A 25,261-nucleotide genomic window follows, 5' to 3' on the forward strand; every position below is an offset into this window, starting at 1 on the left:
GTAACATTTCAGATGTAACATTTTCAGCGTTAACAATGTAACATTTTCAGACGTTAACAATGTAACATTTTCAGACGTAACAATGTAACATTTTCAGACGTTAACAATGTAACATTTTCAGGACGTTAACAATGTAACATTTTCAGACGTTAACAATGTAACATTTTCAGACGTTAACAATGTAACATTTTCAGACGTTAACATGTAACATTTTCAGACGTTAACAATGTAACATTTTCAGACGTTAACAATGTAACATTTTCAGACGTTAACAATGTAACATTTTCAGACGTTAACAATGTAACATTTTCAGACGTTAACAATGTAACATTTTCAGACGTTAGACTGTTCAACTAACAATGTAACATTTTCAGGACGTTAACAATGTAACATTTTCAGACGTTAACAATGTAACATTTTCAGACGTTAACAATGTAACATTTTCAGACGTTAACAATGTAACATTTTCAGACGTTAACAATGTAACATTTTCAGACGTTAACAATGTAAACATTTTCAGACGTTAACATTGTAACATTTTCAGACGTTAACAATGTAACAATGTAACATTTTCAGACGTTAACAATTGTAACATTTTCAGACGTTAACAATGTAACATTTTCAGACGTAAACAATGTAACATTTTCAGACGTTAACAATGTAACATTTTCAGACGTTAACAATGTAACATTTTCAGACGTTAACAATGTAACATTTTCAGACGTTAACAATGTAACATTTTCAGACGTTAACAATGTAACATTTTCAGACGTTAACAATGTAACATTTTCAGACGTTAACAATGTAACATTTTCAGACTAACAATGTAACATTTTCAGACGTTAACAATGTAACATTTTCAGACGTTAACAATGTAACATTTTCAGACGTTAACAATGTAACATTTTCAGACGTTAACAATGTAACATTTTCAGACGTAAACAATGTAACATTTCAGACGTTAACAATGTAACATTTTCAGACGTTAACAATGTAACATTTTCAGACGTTAACAATGTAACATTTTCAGACGTTAACAATGTAACATTTTCAGACGTTAACAATGTAACATTTTCAGACGTTAACAATGTAACATTTTCAGACGTTAACAATGTAACATTTTCAGACGTTAACAATGTAACATTTTCAGACGTTAACAATGTAACATTTTCAGACTTTAACAATGTAACATTTTCAGACGTTAACAATGTAACATTTTCAGACGTTAACAATGTAACATTTTCAGACGTTAACAATGTAACATTTTCAGACGTTAACAATGTAACATTTTCAGACGTTAACAATGTAACATTTTCAGACGTTAACAATGTAACATTTTCAGACGTTAACAATGTAACATTTTCAGACGTTAACAATGTAACATTTTCAGACGTTAACAATGTAACAACATTTGTAACATTTCAGACGTTAACAATGTAACATTTTCAGACGTTAACAATGTAACATTTTCAGACGTTAACAATGTAACATTTTCAGACGTTAACAATGTAACATTTTCAGACGTTAACAATGTAACATTTTCAGACGTTAACAATGTAACATTTTCAGACGTTAACAATGTAACATTTTCAGACGTTAACAATGTAACATTTTCAGACATTAACAATGTAACATTTTCAGACGTTAACAATGTAACATTTTCAGACGTTAACAATGTAACATTTTCAGACGTTAACAATGTAACATTTTCAGACGTTAACAATGTAACATTTTCAGACGTTAACAATGTAACATTTTCAGACGTTAACAATGTAACATTTTCAGACGTTAACAATGTAACATTTTCAGACGTTAACAATGTAACATTTTCAGACGTTAACAATGTAACATTTTCAGACGTTAACAATGTAACATTTTCAGACGTTAACAATGTAACATTTTCAGACGTTAACAATGTAACATTTTCAGACGTTAACAATGTAACATTTTCAGACGTTAACAATGTAACATTTTCAGACGTTAACAATGTAACATTTTCAGACGTTAACAATGTAACATTTTCAGACGTTAACAATGTAACATTTCAGACGTTAACAATGTAACATTTTCAGACGTTAACAATGTAACATTTTCAGACGTTAACAATGTAACATTTTCAGACGTTAACAATGTAACATTTTCAGACGTTAAACAATGTAACATTTTCAGACGTTAACAATGTAACATTTTCAGACGTTAACAATGTAACATTTTCAGACGTTAACAATGTAACATTTTCAGACGTTAACAATGTAACATTTTCAGACGTTAACAATGTAACATTTTCAGACGTTAACAATGTAACATTTTCAGACGTTAACAATGTAACATTTTCAGACGTTAACAATGTAACATTTTCAGACGTTAACAATGTAACATTTTCAGACGTTAACAATGTAACATTTTCAGACGTTAACAATGTAACATTTTCAGACGTTAACAATGTAACATTTTCAGACGTTAACAATGTAACATTTTCAGACGTTAACAATGTAACATTTTCAGACGTTAACAATGTAACATTTTCAGACGTTAACAATGTAACATTTTCAGACGTTAACAATGTAACATTTTCAGACGTTAACAATGTAACATTTTCAGACGTTAACAATTTGTAAAAACATTTTCAGACGTTAACAATGTAACATTTTCAGACGTTAACAATGTAACATTTCAGACGTAACAATGTTTTCAGACGTTAACATGTAACATTTCAGACGTAACAATGTTTTCAGACGTTAACAATGTAACATTTTCAGACGTTAACAATGTAACATTTTCAGACGTAAACAATGTAACATTTTCAGACGTTAACAATGTAACATTTTCAGACGTAACAATGTAACATTTCAGACGTTAACAATGTAACATATTTTCAGACGTTAACAATGTAACATTTTCAGACGTTAAACAATGTAACATTTTCAGACGTTAACAATGTAACATTTTCAGACGTTAACAATGTAACATTTTCAGACGTTAACAATGTGACATTTTCAGACGTAAACAATGTAACATTTTCAGACGTTAACAATGTAACATTTTCAGACGTAAACAATGTAACATTTTCAGACGTTAACAATATAGCTCTATACCGTTATGTTATCATCCATATAAAATCGATCTATTGGATTTTCTTTAAAACATCCTACATAAGTGTGCTCAGTGCTTATCACGACACACAATCGTCACCATTTGGCTTTTACTAAGTCATGGGGCAACTTAAGTTATTTCTAGCCAATTTAACGGTCATTGAACATTTTTCAATTTCAACAAATTTTATTTCATAAAAATATGAAAAGAGCCTATACAGAACTGTCAGTGATGTTAGGGACATAATAGAGCTAATTCGACTTTCTGTTACGTATGGTATGGTAAAAAGTGATATAAATTAACAAAAGGATTACCAGTAGTTGTTTTCTAGAATTGAAAGCGGGTGGAAGCTTCGTATGATAAGAGGAATGTACAGCATGGATAATAAGGAGTAATTATAAAACACTGTATAGATATGCACAACATTACATCAAACCTAACCAGGCCAAGCATTGCGATATAGAACGCGGACAACATACAACTCTGATACTGCTGTGTAACTCACCGATATCCGTGGCCATGGATTTCATACGCCAATAAATTATATTTAATTACAGTGTTCTTGTTGTATCGATTAAGTCGTTTGGAGCTACATCCGAACCATTTTCGTTAAACGTTCATTTACAACGACAGAGAGGCAAAAATAACAATCTCAATGAGTGGCCTGGATCTGAAAATTAAAGACAAACTGTTTTCACGATAACCATATTAAAAGTCTAGTATATGTTAAAGGACTTCCTTATTAAAAGACTTGCCTTGAGCTTATTCGACTATTGTGGAGATTTGAGGTATTCTAGACACACGAGTTTCATCGGTAAAATGGAATGTTAACTTGACAAGCGCTGTAAATGATCTGGATTCGGCTAAAATGTAACATCCATGGTTGCAAATACTTACTAACATATGCGTGCGGGATAAGTATTATGAAAAGTTCAATACAGTTCTTACAGTGTAAATTGTCACATGTTCCAGGCATTCCGCTGCTTTACCGAATATAGATGTGGACAATATTATATCATTTTACTGTTACATACAACTTAAGACAGAACCAGAAGTGTGTCGCCTCTGTCGATCATGCTGTTAGGAAAGCAGGCACAATTCTTTACCTCCAGCAGGGCAGAATGTGTTGATGGGTGTAAGGCCAGTGATGGTGAGAGTGTTGATGGGTGTAAGGCCAGTGATGGTGAGAGGGTATTGATGGTTAATGGTTTGAAGGTATGAACAAGTAAGGACTTTCTGGTTCTTGAATGATATCAGAAGTTTATCTAGGCAAATGAAGTAACAATTTAATATTTTACTTCTTTATGTCCTTGTTTATCTTGATAGTGTCACCAGCTTTAAGACGATTGTTTATTTGCCTGAATCCCCTAGGTGGTGTAATCGATCCACGTCTCAATAAGGTCACTGTAGTTACGTCCTTACATAGACTTGGTGACAACGACCTTACTCGTCACTGTAGTTACGTCCTTGCAAAGACTTGCTGACAACGACCTTACTCGTCACTGTAGTTACGTCCTTACAAAGACTTGGTGACAACGACCTTACTTGTCACTGTAGTTACGACCTTACATAGACTTGGTGACAACGACCTTCCTCGTCACTGTAGTTACGTCCTGACATAGACTTGGTGACAACGACCTTACTCGTCAGTGTAGTTACGTCCTCACATAGACTTTGTGACAACGACCTTACTCGTCACTGTAGTTACGTCCTTACATATACTTCGTGACAACGACCTTACTCGTCACCGTAGTTACGTCCTTACATAGACTTGGTGACAACGACCTTACTAGCAGTGTAGTTACGGCCTGACATAGACTTGGTGACAACGACCTTACTAGCAGTGTAGTTACGGCCTGACATAGACTTGGTGACAACGGCCTTACTTGTCACAGTAGTTACGTCCTTGCAAAGACTTGGTGACAACGACCTTACTCGTCACTGTAGTTACGTCCTTACATAGACTTGCTGACAACGACCTTACTCGTCACTGTAGTTACGTCCTTACAAAGACTTGGTGACAACGACCTTACTCGTCACTGTAGTTACGTCCTTACAAAGACTTGGTGACAACGACCTTACTTGTCACTGTAGTTACGTCCTTACAAAGACTTGGTGACAACGACCTTACTCGTCACTGTAGTTACGTCCTTACAAAGACTTGGTGACAACGACCTTACTTGTCACTGTAGTTACGTCCTTACAAAGACTTGGTGACAACGACCTTACTCGTCACTGTAGTTACGTCCTTACAAAGACTTGGTGACAACGACCTTACTTGTCAATGTAGTTACGTCCTTACATAGACTTGGTGACAACGACCTTACTCGTCACTGTAGTTACGTCCTGACATAGACTTGGTGACAACGACCTTACTCGTCACTTTAGTTGCGTCCTTACATAGACTTGGTTACAACGACCTTACTCGTCACTGTAGTTACGTCCTTACATAGACTGGTGACAACGACTTTCCTCGTCACTGTAGTTGCGTCCTTACATAGACTTGGTGACAACGACCTTACTCGTCACTGTAGCTACGTCCTTACATTGGCTTGGCGACAACGACCTTACTCGGCTCTAATGGCCGTCACTGTTGACACATGTTCCTTTGGTTGTTATTGAAGACAGTTTTACATAAGTGAAATAGGACACCCTTTGGCGTTCACCATTATTTGTTGTCATGTATAATTGGCGGTGATTCCTGACCGTTCTCTTCACATCAGTCTGGTTCACTGTCCGTTGTGGTGTACACGTGGATAGAACATGATTCGTCAGGTTTATATCTGGTAATGTCACCTAGGCGCCATTGTGTCTATTTTTAATCCAGACGAAGATTACAACAGTTATTAAAGGCATGCTGTACACGTGGTTCACGTGAGGGCTATATATATTTACGCCAATTACGCGCGAATGTCTTTTACTTTGAATATTCCAACGCGCATAAGTTGTTTAACCAAATTAAATTGACTAGACTGCATAGTCCCCCTTCTAAGCAATTCAACCAAAATATGTGCCCAATGTGGTAATGTGGTCAGCCTTCTAGGTAATGTGGTCAGCCTTCTAGGTAATGTGGTCAACCTTCTAGGTAATGTTGCTAACCTTCTAGGTAATGTGGCCAGCCTTCTAGGTAATGTGGTCAACCTTCTAGGTTATGTGGCCAACCTTCTAGGTAATGTGGCCAACCTTCTAGGTAATGGGGTCAACCTTCCAGGTATTGTTGCTACCCTTCTAGGTAATGTGACCAACCTTCTAGATAATGTGACCAATCTTCTAGGTTATGTGGTCAACCTTCTAAATAATGTGGCTACCCTTCTAGGTAATGTGGTCAACCTTCTAGATAATGTTGCTACCCTTCTAGGTAATGTGGCCAACCTTCTAGGTAATGTGGTCAACCTTCTAGGTAATGTGGCTACCCTTCTAGGTAATGTGGTCAACCTTCTAGGTAATGTGGCTACCCTTCTAGGTAATGTGGTCAACCTTCTAGGTAATGTGGCTACCCTTCTAGGTAATGTGGTCAACCTTCTAGGTTATGTGGCTACCCTTCTAGGTAATGTGGCCAACCTTCTAGGTAATGTGGTCAACCTTCTAGATAATGTTGCTACCCTTCTAGGTAATGTGGCCAACCTTCTAGGTAATGTGACCAACCTTCTAGGTTATGTGGCTACCCTTCTAGGTAATGTGGCCAACCTTCTAGGTAATGGGGTCAACCTTCTAGATAATGTTGCTACCCTTCTAGGTAATGTGGCCAACCTTCTAGGTAATGTGACCAACCTTCTAGGTTATGTGGCTACCCTTCTAGGTAATGTGGCCAACCTTCTAGGTAATGGGGTCAACCTTCTAGGTAATGTGGCTACCCTTCTAGTTAATATGGTCAATCTTCTAGGTAATATGGCCAACCTTCTAGGTTATGTGGTCAACCTTCTAGGTTATGTGGTCAACCTTCTAGGTTATGTGGTCAACCTTCTAGGTAATGTGGCTACCCTTCTAGTTAATATGGTCAACCTTCTAGGTAATGTGGCCAACCTTCTAGGTTATGTGGCCAACCTTCTAGGTAATGGGGTCAACCTTCTAGGTAATGTGGCCAACCTTCTAGGTTATGTGGCCAACCTTCTAGGTAATGGGGTCAACCTTCTAGGTAATGTGGCTACCCTTCTAGTTAATATGGTCAACCTTCTAGGTAATGGGGTCAACCTTCTAGGTTATGTGGCCAACCTTCTAGGTAATGGGGTCAACCTTCTAGGTAATGTGGCTACCCTTCTAGTTAATATGGTCAACCTTCTAGGTAATGTGGCCAACCTTCTAGGTTATGTGGTCAACCTTCTATGTAATGTTGCTACCCTTCTAGGTAATGTGGCCAACCTTCTAGGTAATGTGGTCAACCTTCTAGGTAATGTGGTCAACCTTCTAGGTAATGTGGTCAACCTTCTATGTAATGTGGTCAACCTTCTAGGTAATGTGACTACCCTTCTAGGTAATGTGGCTACCCTTCTATGTAATGTGGCCGACCTTCTAGGTAATGTGGTCAACCTTCTAGGTAATGTGGCTACCCTTCTAGGTAATGTGGTCAACCTTCTAGGTTATGTGGCTACCCTTCTAGGTAATGTGGCTACCTTTCTATGTAATGTGGTCAACCTTCTAGGTAATGTGGTCAATCTTCTAGGTAATGTGGTCAGCCTTCTAGGTAATGTGGTCAACCTTCTAGGTATGTGGCTAACCTTCGTGTGTATGTGGCACCTTCTAGGAACTGGCTACCTTCTATGGTAATTGTGGTCAGGTAGAGCTACCTTCTAGTAGTGCCTTAGGTAATGTGTAGGTAATGTGGCACCTTCTAGGTAATGTGGTCAACTCTAGGAACTTCTAGGTTTATGTGGCTACCTTCTAGGTAATGTGGCCAACCTTCTAGGTAATGTGGTCAACCTTCTAGGTAATGTGGCTACCCTTCTAGGTAATGTGGTCAACCTTCTAGGTAATGTGGTCAACCTTCTAGGTAATGTGGTCAACCTTCTAGGTAATGTGGCCAACCTTCTAGGTAATGTGGCCAACCTTCTAGGTAATGTGGTCAACCTTCTAGATAATGTGGTCAACCTTCTAGGTGATGTGGCCAACCTTCTAGGTAATGTGGCCAACCTTCTAGGTAATGTGGCCAACCTTCTAGGTAATGTGGTCAACCTTCTAGATAATGTGGTCAACCTTCTAGGTGATGTGGCCAACCTTCTAGGTGATGTGGCCATGTGGTCAACCTTCTAGGTAATGTGGTCAACCTTCTAGATAATGTGGTCAACCTTCTAGGTGATGTGGCCAACCTTCTAGGTGATGTGGCCAACCTTCTAGGTAATGTGGCCAACCTTCTAGGTAATGTGGTCAACCTTCTAGATAATGTGGTCAACCTTCTAGGTAATGTGGCCAACCTTCTAGGTAATGTGGCCAACCTTCTAGGTAATGTGGCCTACCTTCTAGGTAATGTGGGTTACCTTCTAGGTATTGTGGTCAATGTGATACTGTGACCAACCTTCTAGATAATGTGACCAATCTTCTAGGTTATGATGTCAACCTTCTAGGTAATGATGCCAACCTTCTAGGTAATGTGGTTAACCTTCCTGGTAATATGGCCAACATTCTAGGTAATGTGGAGTGGAGTCAAAACGGGTCAATTTGGCTATTTCTGTATAAATGATTTCTTCTCTGCAACTGAGCATGGGAGAAAAGTCATAATGCAATGGTAACATCCTTTAAGGATGGCGATTCAAAATTGTACAAATGATGGGGCTGACCCCTCAGGGCCCTGATGAGCGGGGCCAAAAGGGATCAAATTGACTAATTCCATATAAACGACTTCTTCTCCGACACTAAGCATGGGATAGCACCCATAATGCAATGGTAACATCCTTTAAGGATGGGGATTCAAAATTGTACAAATGATGGGGCTGACCCTCCAGGGGCCTGATGAGCGGGGCCAATAGGGATCAAATTGACTAATTCCATATAAACGACTTCTTCTCCGACACTAAGCATGGGATAGCACCTATAATGCAATGGTAACATCCTTTTAGGATGGGGATTCAAAATTGTACAAATGATGCGGCTGACCCTTCAGGGGCCTGAAGGGTGGGGTCAAAAGGTGTCAATTTGGCTATTTCCATATTAACGACTTTTTCTTTGAAACTAAGCATGCATGGGATAGCACTCATAATGCAATGGTAGCATCCTTATAAGGGAGATTCAAAATTGTACAAATGATGGGGTTGACCCCTGGGGGGCCTGAGAGGCGGGATCAAAAGGGGTCAATTTGGCTATTTCTATATAAATGATTTTTTTGCAACTGAGCATGGGAGATAACTCAAAATGCAATTGTAGCATCCTTATTGGGTGGGGATTCAAAATTGTACATATTATGGGACTGACACCCCAGGGGCCTGATATGCGGGGTCAAAATGGGTCAATTTGGCTGTTTTCATATAAACGACTTCTCTGAAACTAAGCATATAATAGCACTCATAATGCAATGGTAGCATCCTTATAGGAAGGGGATTCAAAATTGAAAAAGTAATTGGGCTGACCCCCCGGTGGCTGTTGGGGCGGGGTCAAAAGGGGTCAATTCGGCTATTTCCATATAAATGACCTTTTTTTCTGAAACTAAGCATGTCATAGCACTCATAATGCAATGGTAGCATCCTTATAGGGTGGGGATTCAAATTGTACAAATGATGGGGCCTAAGAGGCAGGGTCAAAAAGGTTGGGCTACTATTTTCATATAAATTACTTCCTATCTGAAAATATGTATTGGATAGCATATTCGTATGGTAAGTACATGTATATCATCATTATATGGTTTGGATTCAAATTAAACAAATCGTGGGGTCAATTTGCCTTCGTGATTTTTGAATCACTTATTAATAAATTACAGAATTACTAAAAAAGAAAAAACAGGTGAACGATAAAGGCCCTCTGGGTCTTTTGTACTACTTAAATGAACCAGGTTTATTTGTTCTGCCAGCATAAACTTTTTGTGCTAATGCAACATGACGTTGCTCGAGATAAACTACATTTGCATATTATTGACTTTGTTAGATATTGATATATTTTATATCCTAGTTGCAGTCTGCCTTACGATGAAGCCATAGTACAGATCAATACTGTTCTGTTATGTAAATAGATGATTCCTTAGGTAACTTCATGGTGATGAATCCAAGAAGACATTGGGAGGGGAGGCAGATATAGTCATTACCACTCCTTTATCGTTATTAAAAAGTAGATCACCAGTAAAATGTTCACAAATTAAAACAAAGAGAAAACTACACCACTACTGTAGTATAAAGTATATGTAGCGTGTCTAGGATTACGTCTATTGTACATATATCTATAGATTGTTATTATTGTCATCATTCCATGTATTAAGTAAAGATAAGGTTGTAATGTTTTAATCTACGATGACATGTTTACGTTTACAGTTGTACAACCGGCCATGTGACTGGATGAAGTTGTGAGATTGTCGTATTTACCCGCGGTAACAATACGTGTTACGATAATTCTAGGTTTTATCGAATAGTGTCTTATCTACGTGATGTCAAGTTTACCTATATTACGCGATGATGTTATTTGCCGTTTTAGATATCGTAAATCTTGCAAACTTCAGACAGCCTTTTCCGCTTTTACTATTGTGTTGCGCATGTCTGCGGCCGGGAATCATATTTCCGGTTTGGTTATTTTGGTAAGCCAATCAGCGTGACGGAGTACCAGCACGCGGGCATCGGGGGCATATGATGCCCTCGGGTCAGTTGCGCCCCTGCAATCGATAAGGTAAGTCGTTTTCTCGATCTCAGAACCAATAATCTGGGCCTACAATTTAACGTGCTCGAGTCTACTTAAATAATATTGTCCTCTGGTATGCAAGATGCACTATGACCTTTGGCAACAAGGTCGGTACGGGTTCAAACCTATGGTAGCGAGGTACTACTTTAACACCTTTGGTAACAAGGTTTCTACAGGTAAAACCTCTGGTAGCGAGGTATCACTATTCCGCCTTTGGTAGAAAGGCTATCAATATTTAAGTTCAACCACTCAGTGACAGAATTGACAAACTCAGTTTATCAAGTTTCAGTATTTGTATTGTTATTTACATGGCCCCCAGGCCATATCAACAACCAGGAGATTACAGATTACACACAGCACAGTATCTAACAGTTATAATACATTACAGCTACATGCAGTAGTATAGATCTCAATAGACGTATTGCACGATCGCGTCCGCCATCTTGTTTTGGTTCATTATACATTTTTGTATGTGCGGGTATACATCACTTAGAACAGATAAATACTATTTCCTTTATAGTAAGATCCCGCAACAGATCACTACTATTTCTATTTCTACTGAACTCTATCGTAGTACCACACTACCTGGAAGCCGTAAGTCTACGACCTGACAGAGTTGCTAATGTAAATAAACTGAATAGACAATCTGTAAAACCCCTGTTCTATAAATAGCCTAACTATGACATCACACTCAAATACATAAGATTTATTGCATGGGAAGATAGGGGCTGAGTTGCGTAGACCTAGGTTATCGGTTCTGAGACCGAGAACACGAATTACCTCATCGACTGCAGGGGCACAACTGACCAGAGGGCATCAGATGCCCCGAGTTCGTGTGCTGGTACTGGCAACACAATAGTAGTAGCGGAAAAGGCTGTCTGAAGTTTGCAAGATTTACGATGCCTGAAACGGCAAATAACATCACTTAAAGATGATCTATATTCATCATTTGAACAATAATAGGTGTTTAATCGTGAATGTATATGCCTAATTAACACAAAAAGTAATATGAAATAATTTAATTCGCCTTTGGTGCATGTGCAATCCGTACTTCATTCCATATTGGATATAGTGTCACGGAATTTTTTCGGATGCAATTAATTATTTTTCATATTTTTAACTTGAAGTAAAATTAGAAGCTCAAACTCTTCAATGGTGGTAATGGTGTAAAGTAAGTAACTTTTGTAACTGAAGAAAAATACTAAATCGTCTGCTCCTGTTTTTGATAGTGAAAAAATACCATTTGTCAGCGGTGGAGCATCTCTAAAGACTGTAATGTAGGTAAACTCGACATCGCGTAAATAAGATGCTATCCGCTAAAACCCAAAATTATCGTAACACGTTTTGTTACCGCAGATAAATACGACAATCTCACAAACTTCATCCAGTCACATGGCCGGTTGTACTGTAAACGTAAACATGTCATCGTAGATTAAACATTACAAACTTATCTTTACTTAATACATGGAATGATGACAGAAATGAAAATCTATAGATATTTATAGACGTTATCCTAGTCACGCCACATTTACATGGCGGCACGACGTCATGCACTTACTGGAGTGACCTCACATGCTAATACACGTAAAAAGTTTGTGACTTCGATATTGCTAAAACCTTTCTTTTTTTTTGGAATAGAATTCGGCGAAGGAAGAGACATCCAACTGCAAATGCACTGAAAGAACTATTACAATAATTACTTCTTTTTATCATAAGCCTTCAGTTAATGAATTCATTAATTTGGTATGCCAAACTCTTGCGAATTCCCATTTTAGAATATATCATAATAATATAATCCCTGTGTAATTTTATAGGCGGGGAACAGCTGTGCAACACTGTTCGATATTTTATTATATTGATACATATTACTGATTATCTCGAGGTTCGTACACAGGTATAAATTAATTTTTTGACATTTTGTAATCTGATATCAAATCACTTGATTCATATGACATGCTGACGAATTGGGAGTTACGGTCAATATTGATTGTTTTGTGTCTGTATCTGAATCCTTATTTCGTAATTGGGTCGCAATGTTGGTGCGGAGATTTGAATTTCCATGACTCTTCCTTGGCTTTGACTGTATCTATCCTTATGGAGGTGGCTGTTTGGTTAACGCTTGTTTCGTTGCAGGCTTACCAGCTGTAAATGACTGTAGTTGTTGTGCCATAGCTGGTGGTGAAAGCGAATTTCTAGGATCACAGTTCATAACTTTCAACATTGTTCATAGTCTCTTCTTCTTGGTGCTACACGTGCATACTAAGCCTAGTAAAACTCAAGTTTCCTAAAGGGAGTTGAACCAATTCTATATCAATATTTTTCATGATTTTCCTTTTGATGTGCATTTGGGTTGGAGTTTACATATGCGAATGTGTTAAATAAACCAAAACATTTCCATCATAGCTGTGCTGAAACACAACGGTACACGAGTTACAGTACTTTTAGTTGTTATTCTATTGTTAATTGAAATACGCCATTATTGGCCTAAATGTATATTTGGCAGTAATCTAGATTTGATAATACAGTCACGATCGGTGGCCATGCCGGTCGCTTGATGCTTCAGAACAAACGGATCGATATTGTTGTGGCTGCCATCGAGCAATGACGTCATTGCTCTAACTTATCCTCTTGTTTATACAATGCTGGTGATACGCTTACTTAGTAAATAATCCTTACCGCGTCTGCCTAAATATAGAAACCACGATTCTAGTATCCAATCAAAATAAGACAAACACGATTGCGATATATTATACCCCATAAAGATACTACAAACACGTCTTTAAGATCGTATCTCTTTGTCTTAAATAAGTCCAGTAAATATGACGTCATTGCTTTCGGTTGATTGATTAAAAAAGAAGAGCCGTCGTCATGAACATATCTTTTTCGATAATAAACCAAATATCGTTGCCACCTATTTTTGTTTGTTTTGGATATGACCAACCACAAAAAAAAAAAAAACGAGAATTCTTCTATGTTTTGAATACGACCAACCACAAACGAGAACTCTTCTATTTTTTTTTAAAATATGACCAACCACAAAAATACGAGAACTCTTCTATGTTTTGAATATGACCAACCACAAACGAGAACTCATTTATGTTTTAAATATGACCAACCACAAACGAGAACTCTTTTATGTTTTAAATATGACCAACCACAAACAAGAATTCTTCTCTGTTTTGGAACAAACAGTTGTCGAGGGATGATCAAACTGACCTTAGTCTACCAACTGGACATTGCATTGCTTAAAATAGATGTCTTCAGTCTTATTGTTAGGATGTAGATGTGGTAGTGATGTTGGTATACCATATCGATGATTTACTACATTGTATTTAGAATATGCGTTTACTTTGTATATTATGATGCTAGTATATACGAATACCTTTGTAAGTAATTTTGAGAGTTTGCTAGACGTTCTGGATGAGTTTAAAATGACGTGTTGAACAAAGGTGTGAGATGAGAAGTGCATGCTGTCGTCTGTGCCTACTGTACGAAGAGACAACCTGTTACCCAACCTCCATTGATGACGAAGAATCACTTTATTGAAGCGAGGATATCGTCGAGTGTAATAAACAAGGACATGACCTTTCCTGCTCCTTTTTTTTTGCCGTCCCGATCTTGACAGTCTGATGAAATTTCTGTCCTAGATAGGACAAAACAGAATGAGAGACGTACATGACAGCCTCAATAACTCGCGAAGACATTCTTGCCGTATTAATTCCGATAATTTCCCATCTATTGCCTTCTGATAACCTCCTCTGCCATGTTCACTAATACAGAATGAAAGGCAACCATGTTGTTATAAAAACGGCTTTTCAGAACTTAGACACGGCGCACTGTTACACATGAGCTGCAAATGAGCCCTGTACCAGCTAATTCCTGCGAGGATGGGTACAACTGTCCTTATGGGTACACACATACAGGTAATTAACACTCATAATAGACAGCTTTTGAAAGTCATATACCAAATGTTTACTAATATAACTTTTGAAGCGATGTATATCATGATACTGAGCAATAGACGTGAACTTGTAGACCAAAGTGATCTGATGTACGAACTTTGTAAGAATCAGAAATAGCCACGATTGACGTCATCATGGTCGGACTAACCAATACAAAGGGAGACGTCAGTAAAGGTCACGAATTTCAGGGTCGTACTTTACCGGACCTCGATATGGTGTTGACCAGTTCGTGGTCACTGGTCATTGTAACTAAATCAGTATGGGCATATTGACCTAATGACCAGTTGAAAACCATAGAAACCTGTATTTACCAGTTGTCTGTCATCGATGAAGCGACAGGGTGCATTATCAACATGTTACTTGTGAAGTTGCCATTCTATCTTGGTTTGACAGCTTTGATACCAAATGGACGTTTCTGGGTCAAACATCATCGCACCACCAGTTTTATAAACTGATGGTGCGATGACGTGCTATTTTGCACAGAAATAGTGCAACGTAAAATGTTCATCTTTTGGAAGAAGTAAAGAAAATCGTTATATGTTTATTTATTGCTATGCATATCTATTTTTAAGCACTGCATACTACAATAAAATGGACGGGGAAATTGTATTTGCTTTGGTACCATTAATTAATACATACAATAAGCGCATATTGCTGGAACAAAATGGACTGTTCCATACAAAAGTTTTAGTTGAGATTTTGTTTAATTTTTCGTCGTCGAAGGAAACACATTTTCCTCTGCTCTATACCACTAATTTTTACCTTAATCTGTTTTCATTCTTTCCCGACCTCTCTTTATTTTGTGTGTGTTTAATCTAACATAGCCTAGCTGTCACAGGCACGGTGCACTCACCACATTGATTTGGATGTTATTAACGTCATAGTTCTTTTCCTATTGTCGACATTTTAACAAGCATTGGATTGGCTGTGAAGATGTATACGTGGATAGCCTGTTGTGTGACGACAGTTCTCTCGTTACCCTCGTCAGCAGGCGTTTATTTGAAAGCTGATCAGACTAGTCTGCACACTGATATATACTAGGGCGTTAAAAATTCCGTATCTTGTGGAAATATCGATCGATTCTGTGACCAACTAACCTAGATATCATCAGTAGCGTTTAGTCTCCGTTTAAGATGATACGAGTCTCTCAAGTCGTGCATTTGAGTTCCATCACATCGACTCATCATGCTTGACATCGCTAGAGACAAGCATGACGAGAGGAGATGGGCGAGTGTTTATTGAACGGGTGAGCTAAATAATAGGGAAGCGTAAGGTAGAAAACAGACAAGAAAACTTCACTAGAAGAAGGGTCGAAGTTCAATGTTTGTAGTGTGAAAGGTATGAAAATCCCACAAAACACGAGAGCGAGATATTTGTAGCAAGTGGACCTCAGGATTGAGTAAAAATACATATACATGAATGTGGTGACTGGAGAGATAGGGGGGTTTCATTTGGTACTTTGTTATGGTATTTGGTAACAAGTGATGAAATTGATTATAAATGATTATGGTTAATTAACGTACTCGATGACTCGGGTTTTACCTATAGCGAATAGGCAAAATAGAGAATAAACTAGTAGCTTGGTTCCATGTAATTGATGCTCGCCTTGCTATCTCTGTGATAAGGTTAGTGTGTTGTTCGGGTTCTGGTCATACAGCCCTGAAGTGCCAAATGACTTCGAAACTGAGCATGTACAGCCCTGAAGTGCCAAATGACTTCGAAACTCAGCAAGTACAGCCCTGAAGTGCCAAATGACTTCGAAACTCAGCAAGTACAGCCCTGAAGTGCTAAATGACTTCGAAACTGAACATGTACAGCCCTGAAGTGTCAAATGACTTCGAAACTGAGCATGTACAGCCCTGAAGTGCCAAATGACTTCGAAACTCAGCAAGTACAGCCCTGAAGTGCTAAATGACTTCGAAACTGAGCATGTACAGCCCTGAAGTGCCAAATGACTTCGAAACTGAGCATGTACAGCCCTGAAGTGCCAAATGACTTCGAAACTCAGCAAGTACAGCCCTGAAGTGCTAAATGACTTCGAAACTGAGCATGTACAGCCCTGAAGTGCCAAATGACTTCGAAACTCAGGAAGTAAAGCCCTGAAGTGCCAAATGACTTCGAAACTCAGCAAGTACAGCCGTGAAGTACTAAATGACTTCGAAACTAAACAAGTAGAGCCCCGAAGTGCCAAATGACTTCGAAACTCAGCAAGTACAGCCCTGAAGTGCTAAATGACTTCGAAACTCAGCATGTACAGGCCTGAAGTGCCAAATGACTTCGAAACTCAGCAGGTACAGCCCTGAAGTGCCAAATGACTTCGAAACTGAGCATGTACAGCCTTGAAGTGCCAAATGACTTCGAAACTCAGCAAGTACAGCCCTGAAGTGCCAAATGACTTCGAAACTCAGCATGTATAGCCCCGAAGTGCCAAATGACTTCGAAACTGAGCATGTACAGCCCTGAAGTGCGAAATGACTTCGAAACTCAGCGAGTACAGCCCTGAAGTGCCAAATGACTTCGAAACTGAGCAAGTACAGCCCTGAAGTGCCAAATGACTTCGAAACTCAGCAAGTACAGCCCTGAAGTGCCAAATCACTTCGAAACTCAGCAAGTACAGCCCTGAAGTGCCAAATTACTTCGAAAATCAGCATGTATAGCCCCGAAGTGCCAAATTACTTCGAAAAAGTACATGTATGGCTGTCAGATGACCTGAACCTGCACGATCAGGAGACCGTGATTACAAATCATACTGTTTCTATTCAGGTGATTGGGAACGCAAATCAGGGCACTGTTTCGAAGTACAATGTAATAAGCATAGAGGTAAATCATACTCCCAGATCGGTTTACTGTCTAACGTATGGAAATGTGAAAAAGTATTTGTTATTCTTTTAAGACATACCAAAGACGCGTCGTTCAGAAACAACTTCACTCGAATTTGTTTCGAAATTCGCGCTTAGGTGAAAAGAGTAACAACTTTAAATGCATAATTGAGGAGCAGGCCATGACTCACGCCATCTGAAGATGCTTTCTATCGATTTGTCGCCAGTATGGCCTGTTAGCGCGACCCTTTTGTACCAAGACGCCGACAGACACTAGGATGTGCGCTCTCATATTACACACGATATGTTCATGTTGCAGTCATATAATCACGGAATATTTGTCAGTGCAGTTTTGAAAACCATTGCACTAATTCTAAACTTTGACGTATTTACACTGGCTAAAATTTGACATGCATTTTCGCTAGCTATACGGCGATGTTATTTGCACTACTGAGTTGATCTGAAACATATTTTTTGACGTATTGAAGTTTTCAACAAACAAATATATAGTAAATGGAATAAACTGCTAAGAAAGGACTGTTTGATGGATGTGTGTTTGAAGAAATGTTGATATCCCATCAATGAAAATCACTGAGGTCTAGTAGAATTATATATATACACTGCTATACATCATATTGCTTTTATTCTTTATTCATACATCATATTGTTGATTTTTTCGCATTTGTAATTCTTTGTAAACACAAAACAATGCGTTTTTTATATGTAGAAAATACTGATATTGGGGTATGAACAATATTGTTATGAGTAATGTATGAAAGATAGCACATTGAGACTGGCCACCTGACCCTGAGTTGTTGATAAAACTTTCGCAGCAGTTTCTTGACTAGATCATCTCCCCCTAGTTTGAAACTTCGGAATCAGACATGTAGAAGAGACAAAAATAATCAAGCCATATTTAAGCTCACTATGTTTGTTAAAGTTTAGTACGTGACGGAATATTGTTTATTTACGGTAAAGATAATCTTATTTGGTAATTGTGCAGCTGTATATCTCAGGCACACATGCTTGGTCTGGTTTTGATAGACTTTTCCAGCAAAATTATACCGGAATCGGAAATTTTGATCAATACATTTTATATCAACTTACTGCACTTATTGCAAGTACAACCCATAGCGATGGCAAGTACAACCCATGGCGATGGCAAGTACAACCCATAGCGATGGCAAGTACAACCCATGGCGATGGCAAGTACAACCCATGGCGATGGCAAGTACAACCCATGGCGATGCAGGCAGGGGCTGTTTGAACACAATTCCCAAGGTACAGTGCATGCTTATAGAATGCTCAGTAGTTTACAATAGGATATGAGTCGATACTACCAGACCACGCTTGTATAAGGAAAGTTTTATACAAGTGGTGCCAGACACTTCATTTGAAATCTGACCGTCCAAATCAAGTTATCGGTCGAAGCTAAACACTGATGGTTCAGATCTACTTATTAAACCTATCTAAATCAGGCTTCTGACCGGACAGTAGACCGGACAGCCACACAGTTTGGCCAGGGGTGTGTAGAGCGAGACACCGTTATCATTTTTACAAGGTGATAATTGACGGACATTTGACAGTTGTTGTCATGGGGATGTGAGTGATGCTACGCAGTATAAGTATCGTTGTACATATCGCATGTCTCTATTAAACTCTAGTCAGTCCACCAAACAGCTTACATCCATATACATACCGAATTCAGGTAGATAATATAATAATTGACATAAAGATGTATCATTAATATTGCATTATAGGTCATGGTGACCTATTGCGATTGTCTTTTGTCCGTCGTCGTGCGTCGTGCATTAACATTTCCTTGTGAGCGCGATAACTTGAGTAAATTTAAACCGAGCTTAATGAAACTTAGTATGTAGACTGACATTGGAAATATCTCGGACGAGTTCGAAAATCAGCGTGATTTGACGTTAATATACGGAGTAATTGCTCTTTGCACTAATGATTATTATTGGACTTTGTGAACGCGATAACTTGAGTAAATACAAACCGCGCTTAATGAAATTTTGTAAGTAGACCTATTAGATCTATGTTCCTGATTCGTGAACAAAAGACAACCGTTGGCTAGTAAAATGAAATAACTGTTTATGAAAAATGTATGAAATATCAGGAGACCGTTAAGACCCATGTGCCTTTTGTTTTCTAGACATGTTGCACAAGTCCTGTTGTTATCACATTTATCAATAAATATTCAGAAATGAAATTTAAAAAAATACCATTGATTAGGCAAGAATGCTAAATCCACATACATTTGGTATACTAAATCCACGTACAATTGGTATGCTAAATGTATATTTCTTGCCAAATTCCCATGCAATTTATCCCAAATTAATTTGCAATAGTATGCTGATTTCATGTACAATTAGTATCGCCAATAAATGCACAACCGATAGATTTAGTGATCATCCGGTACTCGTGCACTACTGCTCCATTCCGTTTCTGTTCTGTAATAACCAAGCGCAATAAATGCTATATAAAGTAATTTGAAACGACAAATTGCCATTGATGTCCTTACTGTACCATAATCTTAAGACTTTTTACAAGACCAATTGTTTTCTTTCTCCACTTGATCGGCATCTGGTCGCTCATAATATCCCATTCTCACAATGTTTATCAGATTCTATGTGTAGATCTTATTTCCGATATCTAGAAGGCAATGGCAGAAACGGTCGTCGGTGCCATCGATCTTACTTTTATCCAACTTCATTGACATTTTATGCATGCATGATACGTTGTATAAGCAGGAAAAAATAGAAAGTATAAAAAGTATAAGGAATATTATGACAGTTTTTTCCGACTATACGACAAAGGATTGCTTAACGCTTTTGGTCATCCAGAAAGAATCCTGATGGGTTTTGTAAAAGAGAAACGGAATAAAACCCCAACAAAACAAAACAAAGCAATCAAAGAAAAAACAACAAACAAACACAACTACCTCTTTACGCCTTCGCTTTAAACATTTTTTTATTCAGACATTGCACACTAATGATACGAGAGGAGTGAGCCATAACGGTGGGATTATAACTGCATCCTATGTAAACAACAGACGCAAAATGGCAGAAGCAAAATAGAATTAAAATTTGTAAATAACAACTTTTATTCCATAGCTTAATTGAAGATATCCGTTATATTTGTTTGATACCTACATTGTAAGTAATTAATGATAATGCTCTATGTTTTAACTTTTGTCTTTTATTTCATCTGTTTCAGCATGGCTCGGGAGTGTCGGAGTCAGTATCACGCTCTTCCTTTCGCCTATCATTGCTACTATCTGTCAACGAAAAAGCCCTAGACTGTATGCCGTCATTGGGGGCCTTATTTGCTCCTTAGGGTGCTTGTTTTTATCCTTCTCAAAAGAAATGGATCAGTTATTTATCAGTCATTGTGTCGTGCTTTCATTGGGAAGTGGAATTACTCTAACTTCTGCAAATATTGTTGTTGGGCGTTACTTCCGCCGGAAACGACAGTTAGCGGAAATGATAATGATTTCCGGTACAGGCCTCGGCGCTGCTGTAATGTCCGTTTTGTTTAGGAATCTGTACAAGTAAGTACATGTTTTATTACTAACTCAAAAGTTTATTTTTGGATTTCAAACTAGTTTGGTTGGTTTATTAAATGTCCTATTAACAGCAAGGATAATAATAACGTGGTTATTTCAATGAGACACATATGATCTAATACGCTGGAATGCCGTTTCCTAGATGAAAAAATGTCTAAAAATGTTAATAGTCCGTAAGAAATTGTACCTTCTGCTGCAATCGCATGTTGTTCTAAGAAGCAACTAAATTGGAGGGGGAAAGTTTTAGGCCGTTTTACGGCTACTCAGTGACAAGCAAAATATTTTGCATGAAGATACATTTGGGTCAGCTGCATATTGTATGATATTCAGAATATCCGATTTTTTCTGCGCTCGTGGTAATTTCAGAGGTCAAAGGGTGAAAATTCAAATTTTCATTATTTAACTCCTAATTAATTAAAAATTTGTGATAAAACAAGTCTAAAAATTTGTGATAAAACAAGTCTAAATGATTTAAAATTCTGCTTTAAACATGGGAAAACAACATATGCTTAGTTGACAGATGATACCATTCATGAATATGACCTAATTTATGCACGTGATGACAGATGATACCATTCATGAATATGACCTAATTTATGCACGTGACCTAGCCAATGTGACTCTATGATGTAATCATCTTCAGCAGATCATGTCAAGATCCTTATGCAGTACTAAAACATCAATTTCAACCTATCAAATCCTAGTTTTCAGCAATTTTTTTTTAAAATGATTAATGCTAAAATAGAACAAATGCTTAACTAGGTCACTGTGACCTACTTTTTGAATTTTTCATCAGTTTTATGAACTGAACTTCACAAACACAATATTTAAAGGCAAAACCTGCAAGAAATGTTATCTCTAATCTAATATTTAATTAATCAGGACTTAAACAATGAAAATGTGAATTTTCACCCTTTTGGCCTTTGACCTCTGAAATTACCATGAGTGCAGTAAAAGTCGGATATTCTGAATAGCATACAATATACAGCTGGCCATAATGTGTCTTCATGCATAATATTTTGCTTATCAGTGAGTGGCCGTAAAACGGACTAAAGTAATACCCCTCCTGTAGGATCCTACATTTCCTTACCAACTCTTCTTTACGTCCGTATTAACCACTTGAATTTTATTAGGTCACTTAACCATAGGCCATGGTGACCTATTGCGATAGTCTTTTGTCCGTCGTCGTGAGTCGTGCGTCGTCCGTCGTGCGACGTACGTAAATATGTCCTTGTGAACGAAATAACTTTAGTAAATATTCATCGAGCTTAATGAAACTTTATATGTAGACTAACATTGGAAAGATCTAGGGCTACATTCGACGGTAAATTACGGAGTTATTGCCCTTTGCACTAATAATTAATATTGGACCTTATAAACACGATAACTTCAGTAAATATGAACTGAGCTTAATGAAACTTTGTATGTAGACTAACATTGGACAGATCTCGGACGATTTAGAACATCAGCTTGATTCAATAGTAACTTACAGAGTTTTGAGTAAATATGCACCAAGTTTAATGAAACTTTGTATGTAGACCTATTGGATGTTTATGTTTCTATTTCGTGAACAAAAGACATCAGTTGGCTAGTTAATTACATAACTAATTTCTATTAAATATTAGGTGACCGTTAAGGCCCATGGACCTCCTGTCTATTTTGTCTCAAAACAGATATAAATTGTTTTATTTTATTTGGCTCTTCATAATTGATGATATGTATCTTATCAAAAATGAAATGAAATCAATAATATAATGTTATAATGATTTAGGTATGAAACCATATAAACACCAGACATTTTATGTTTATCGGGACCTATGTTTACTACCTTTTTATGTCAAAAAACAAACAGCTGTAATAAATATCAAATTCAATTGAAAAATATTTATCGTATTATATTAACAGAATATATTCACTTAGAATATGCAGTATCAGGGCCATGGGGAACTCGTACTTTTATGTCCATTGTATTGCACATACCTATAAAATGTGCCATGAGCGCATTGATGCCAATAAAGCTCATGAAAAATATCTCTTGATACTAACTGTTGTCGACATAGCGACGTCATCGAGTTTAAGCATCAGGATAAAATAGAAGCATGCATCTATTTATAGGAAACGCTAGCCTCTGTGGACCCTTGATATTGATTTGTCGTGTTTATAAAAAAACACTGAGAGAAACAACTAGATGACTGGAGTGAGATCGACTGTAGAATCTTACATGTCATAATCTCACGAAGTGATCCGCAGTATTCAACATGCAGCGTCCTGCTTAATGTAGAGTTTTGGTTAAGATATGTTTATCTTGTACAATTATCACACCTATCTGTGTGCACGTATCGCATTTTGTTCTTTCACATAATGGAGTGACAAATTTACCGATCTAAATAAATCATAATTGAGCATTTCGAAATACTGCAGTGAATCTGCTATACAAATGGAAATTGTCCGTCTAAAAGCCCCTATATTTGAATATTGAATATGAATGAACTGTTCATTAAACAGCAAAGTATTTTGAAAAATACTCAACCTTGCGTTCGTCTTTGATTGTGATTGGTTGACAAACCTCCCTTATAATTTACCAATGGGTCCATGACACTGTCAACTATAGCCCTGCAGGTCGTGTCATACATTTATAAGTGCTATTGTTGAACTTCCTGTCCAATGTTATAAAGATGATTTAGATATAGGTTGATATAGGGATAATAGGTATGATAGTAGTTGGGAGTGATTGCATGTATGACTTATATAGTGCTGCCTCACTGAAGTGTACTGTAGAACATAAAACAGTCGCTGTGTAGAAATGTTGTCTTCGTGGATGATAATAAAATACGAATATATTGAAAGCAAGTCGCGACATCAGCTAACCACAAATATTTCTACAGTTCCAAACCAAGACAGAAACAGACCATGCATATTTCATGTTGTACAGCACTCCCGATAACATCCAAAAGACATCTTCTCGACCGGTCTTATGGAGATGACGTTACCCGACTTAGGCCTACCAACAACATTAAAAAAACATCCAGTAGAACCTCCGATCTCTTGTCGCATTATGCTTCCTTTATGGTAATACCTCACTGAAGCTGTGACAGAGCACAACATCTCGTCACGGAATACTGATATTTCAGTGGTGTTTAACTGAAAATATCACCCATTAAACTCGAGCATGGCAACCCACCCGGTCAAATGACTAAGTAAATGAAAAAAAAAGTTAAATAAATGTCATGATTTCTTTTCCAGAAAATTAGAATGGCGGAGTGCCCTTCTGTGCCTAGCTGGTATCCTGGTGTTGACTATCTTTGCGGGATCTTTGTATCGCCCCGCCTCCATGTACCACCCACGGAGGAAGGTTATCGTCCACATCAAGTCCCAGAAGAAAGGTCGGCGGGATCATGAGGATAGCCACAGTGTATCCTATTTTGACTTTTCTGCACTTAGGATGCGCTCCCTCCAGGCTCTCATGTTTATCACAGGGATCGTCGGCCTGGGCATCTATGTACCGTTTGTTGTCATGGTAACTATTGTTTTGTTTATTGTTTAACAGTAACCATAAACCAAAATTTTCTTGATCAGAAATATCCAATCGATTATCTACAAATGCTAGTCATTCCATTGCTAGAACATGTCACCATTTCATGTAGGTGTCAGATAGGTGGTATTAGAATATCTTTTATTCGGTACCTATTCGTTAGAACTTGCGATGTAGGGTAAATGAAATTTTGTTGCCTGTATTATATCTTGAGTCACAATTACCTATTGCGCTAATCAGAAACCTATTTTCTGAAAGTCAAAAAGGCTAAAATCAGCAAATCGGCTGAACATTTTCATCCCTGTAATGGGTTAATGGTATAAGAGGAGCAATTCTGAAAAGGCAAATAACACCTAGAAATATTTCTGTTTGTTTGAAACGCTTGGTCCTTAAATAAATCAAACAATTAACGATACCCGAGAAAGGTGAACATTATTGTCGGAATAGTTGCAAATTATGGGGTTGT

General features: G+C 37.7%; 1 protein-coding gene across 1 annotated transcript in view; it reads left to right on the plus strand.

The window, feature by feature from the left end:
- LOC138304913 (monocarboxylate transporter 2-like) overlaps positions 1 to 25,261 on the plus strand; it is a 40,920-nt gene that overhangs the window by 10,039 nt on the left and 5,620 nt on the right. Inside the window, exons 2-3 of the mRNA XM_069245308.1 lie at positions 20,915 to 21,248; positions 24,507 to 24,780. Coding sequence (XP_069101409.1) covers positions 20,915 to 21,248; positions 24,507 to 24,780 — 608 coding nt within the window. The remainder of the gene's footprint in view (positions 1 to 20,914; positions 21,249 to 24,506; positions 24,781 to 25,261) is intronic.

The sequence above is a fragment of the Argopecten irradians genome, chromosome 1 (genome assembly GCF_041381155.1).
Source record: "Argopecten irradians isolate NY chromosome 1, Ai_NY, whole genome shotgun sequence".
NCBI classification, from domain to species: domain Eukaryota; kingdom Metazoa; phylum Mollusca; class Bivalvia; order Pectinida; family Pectinidae; genus Argopecten; species Argopecten irradians.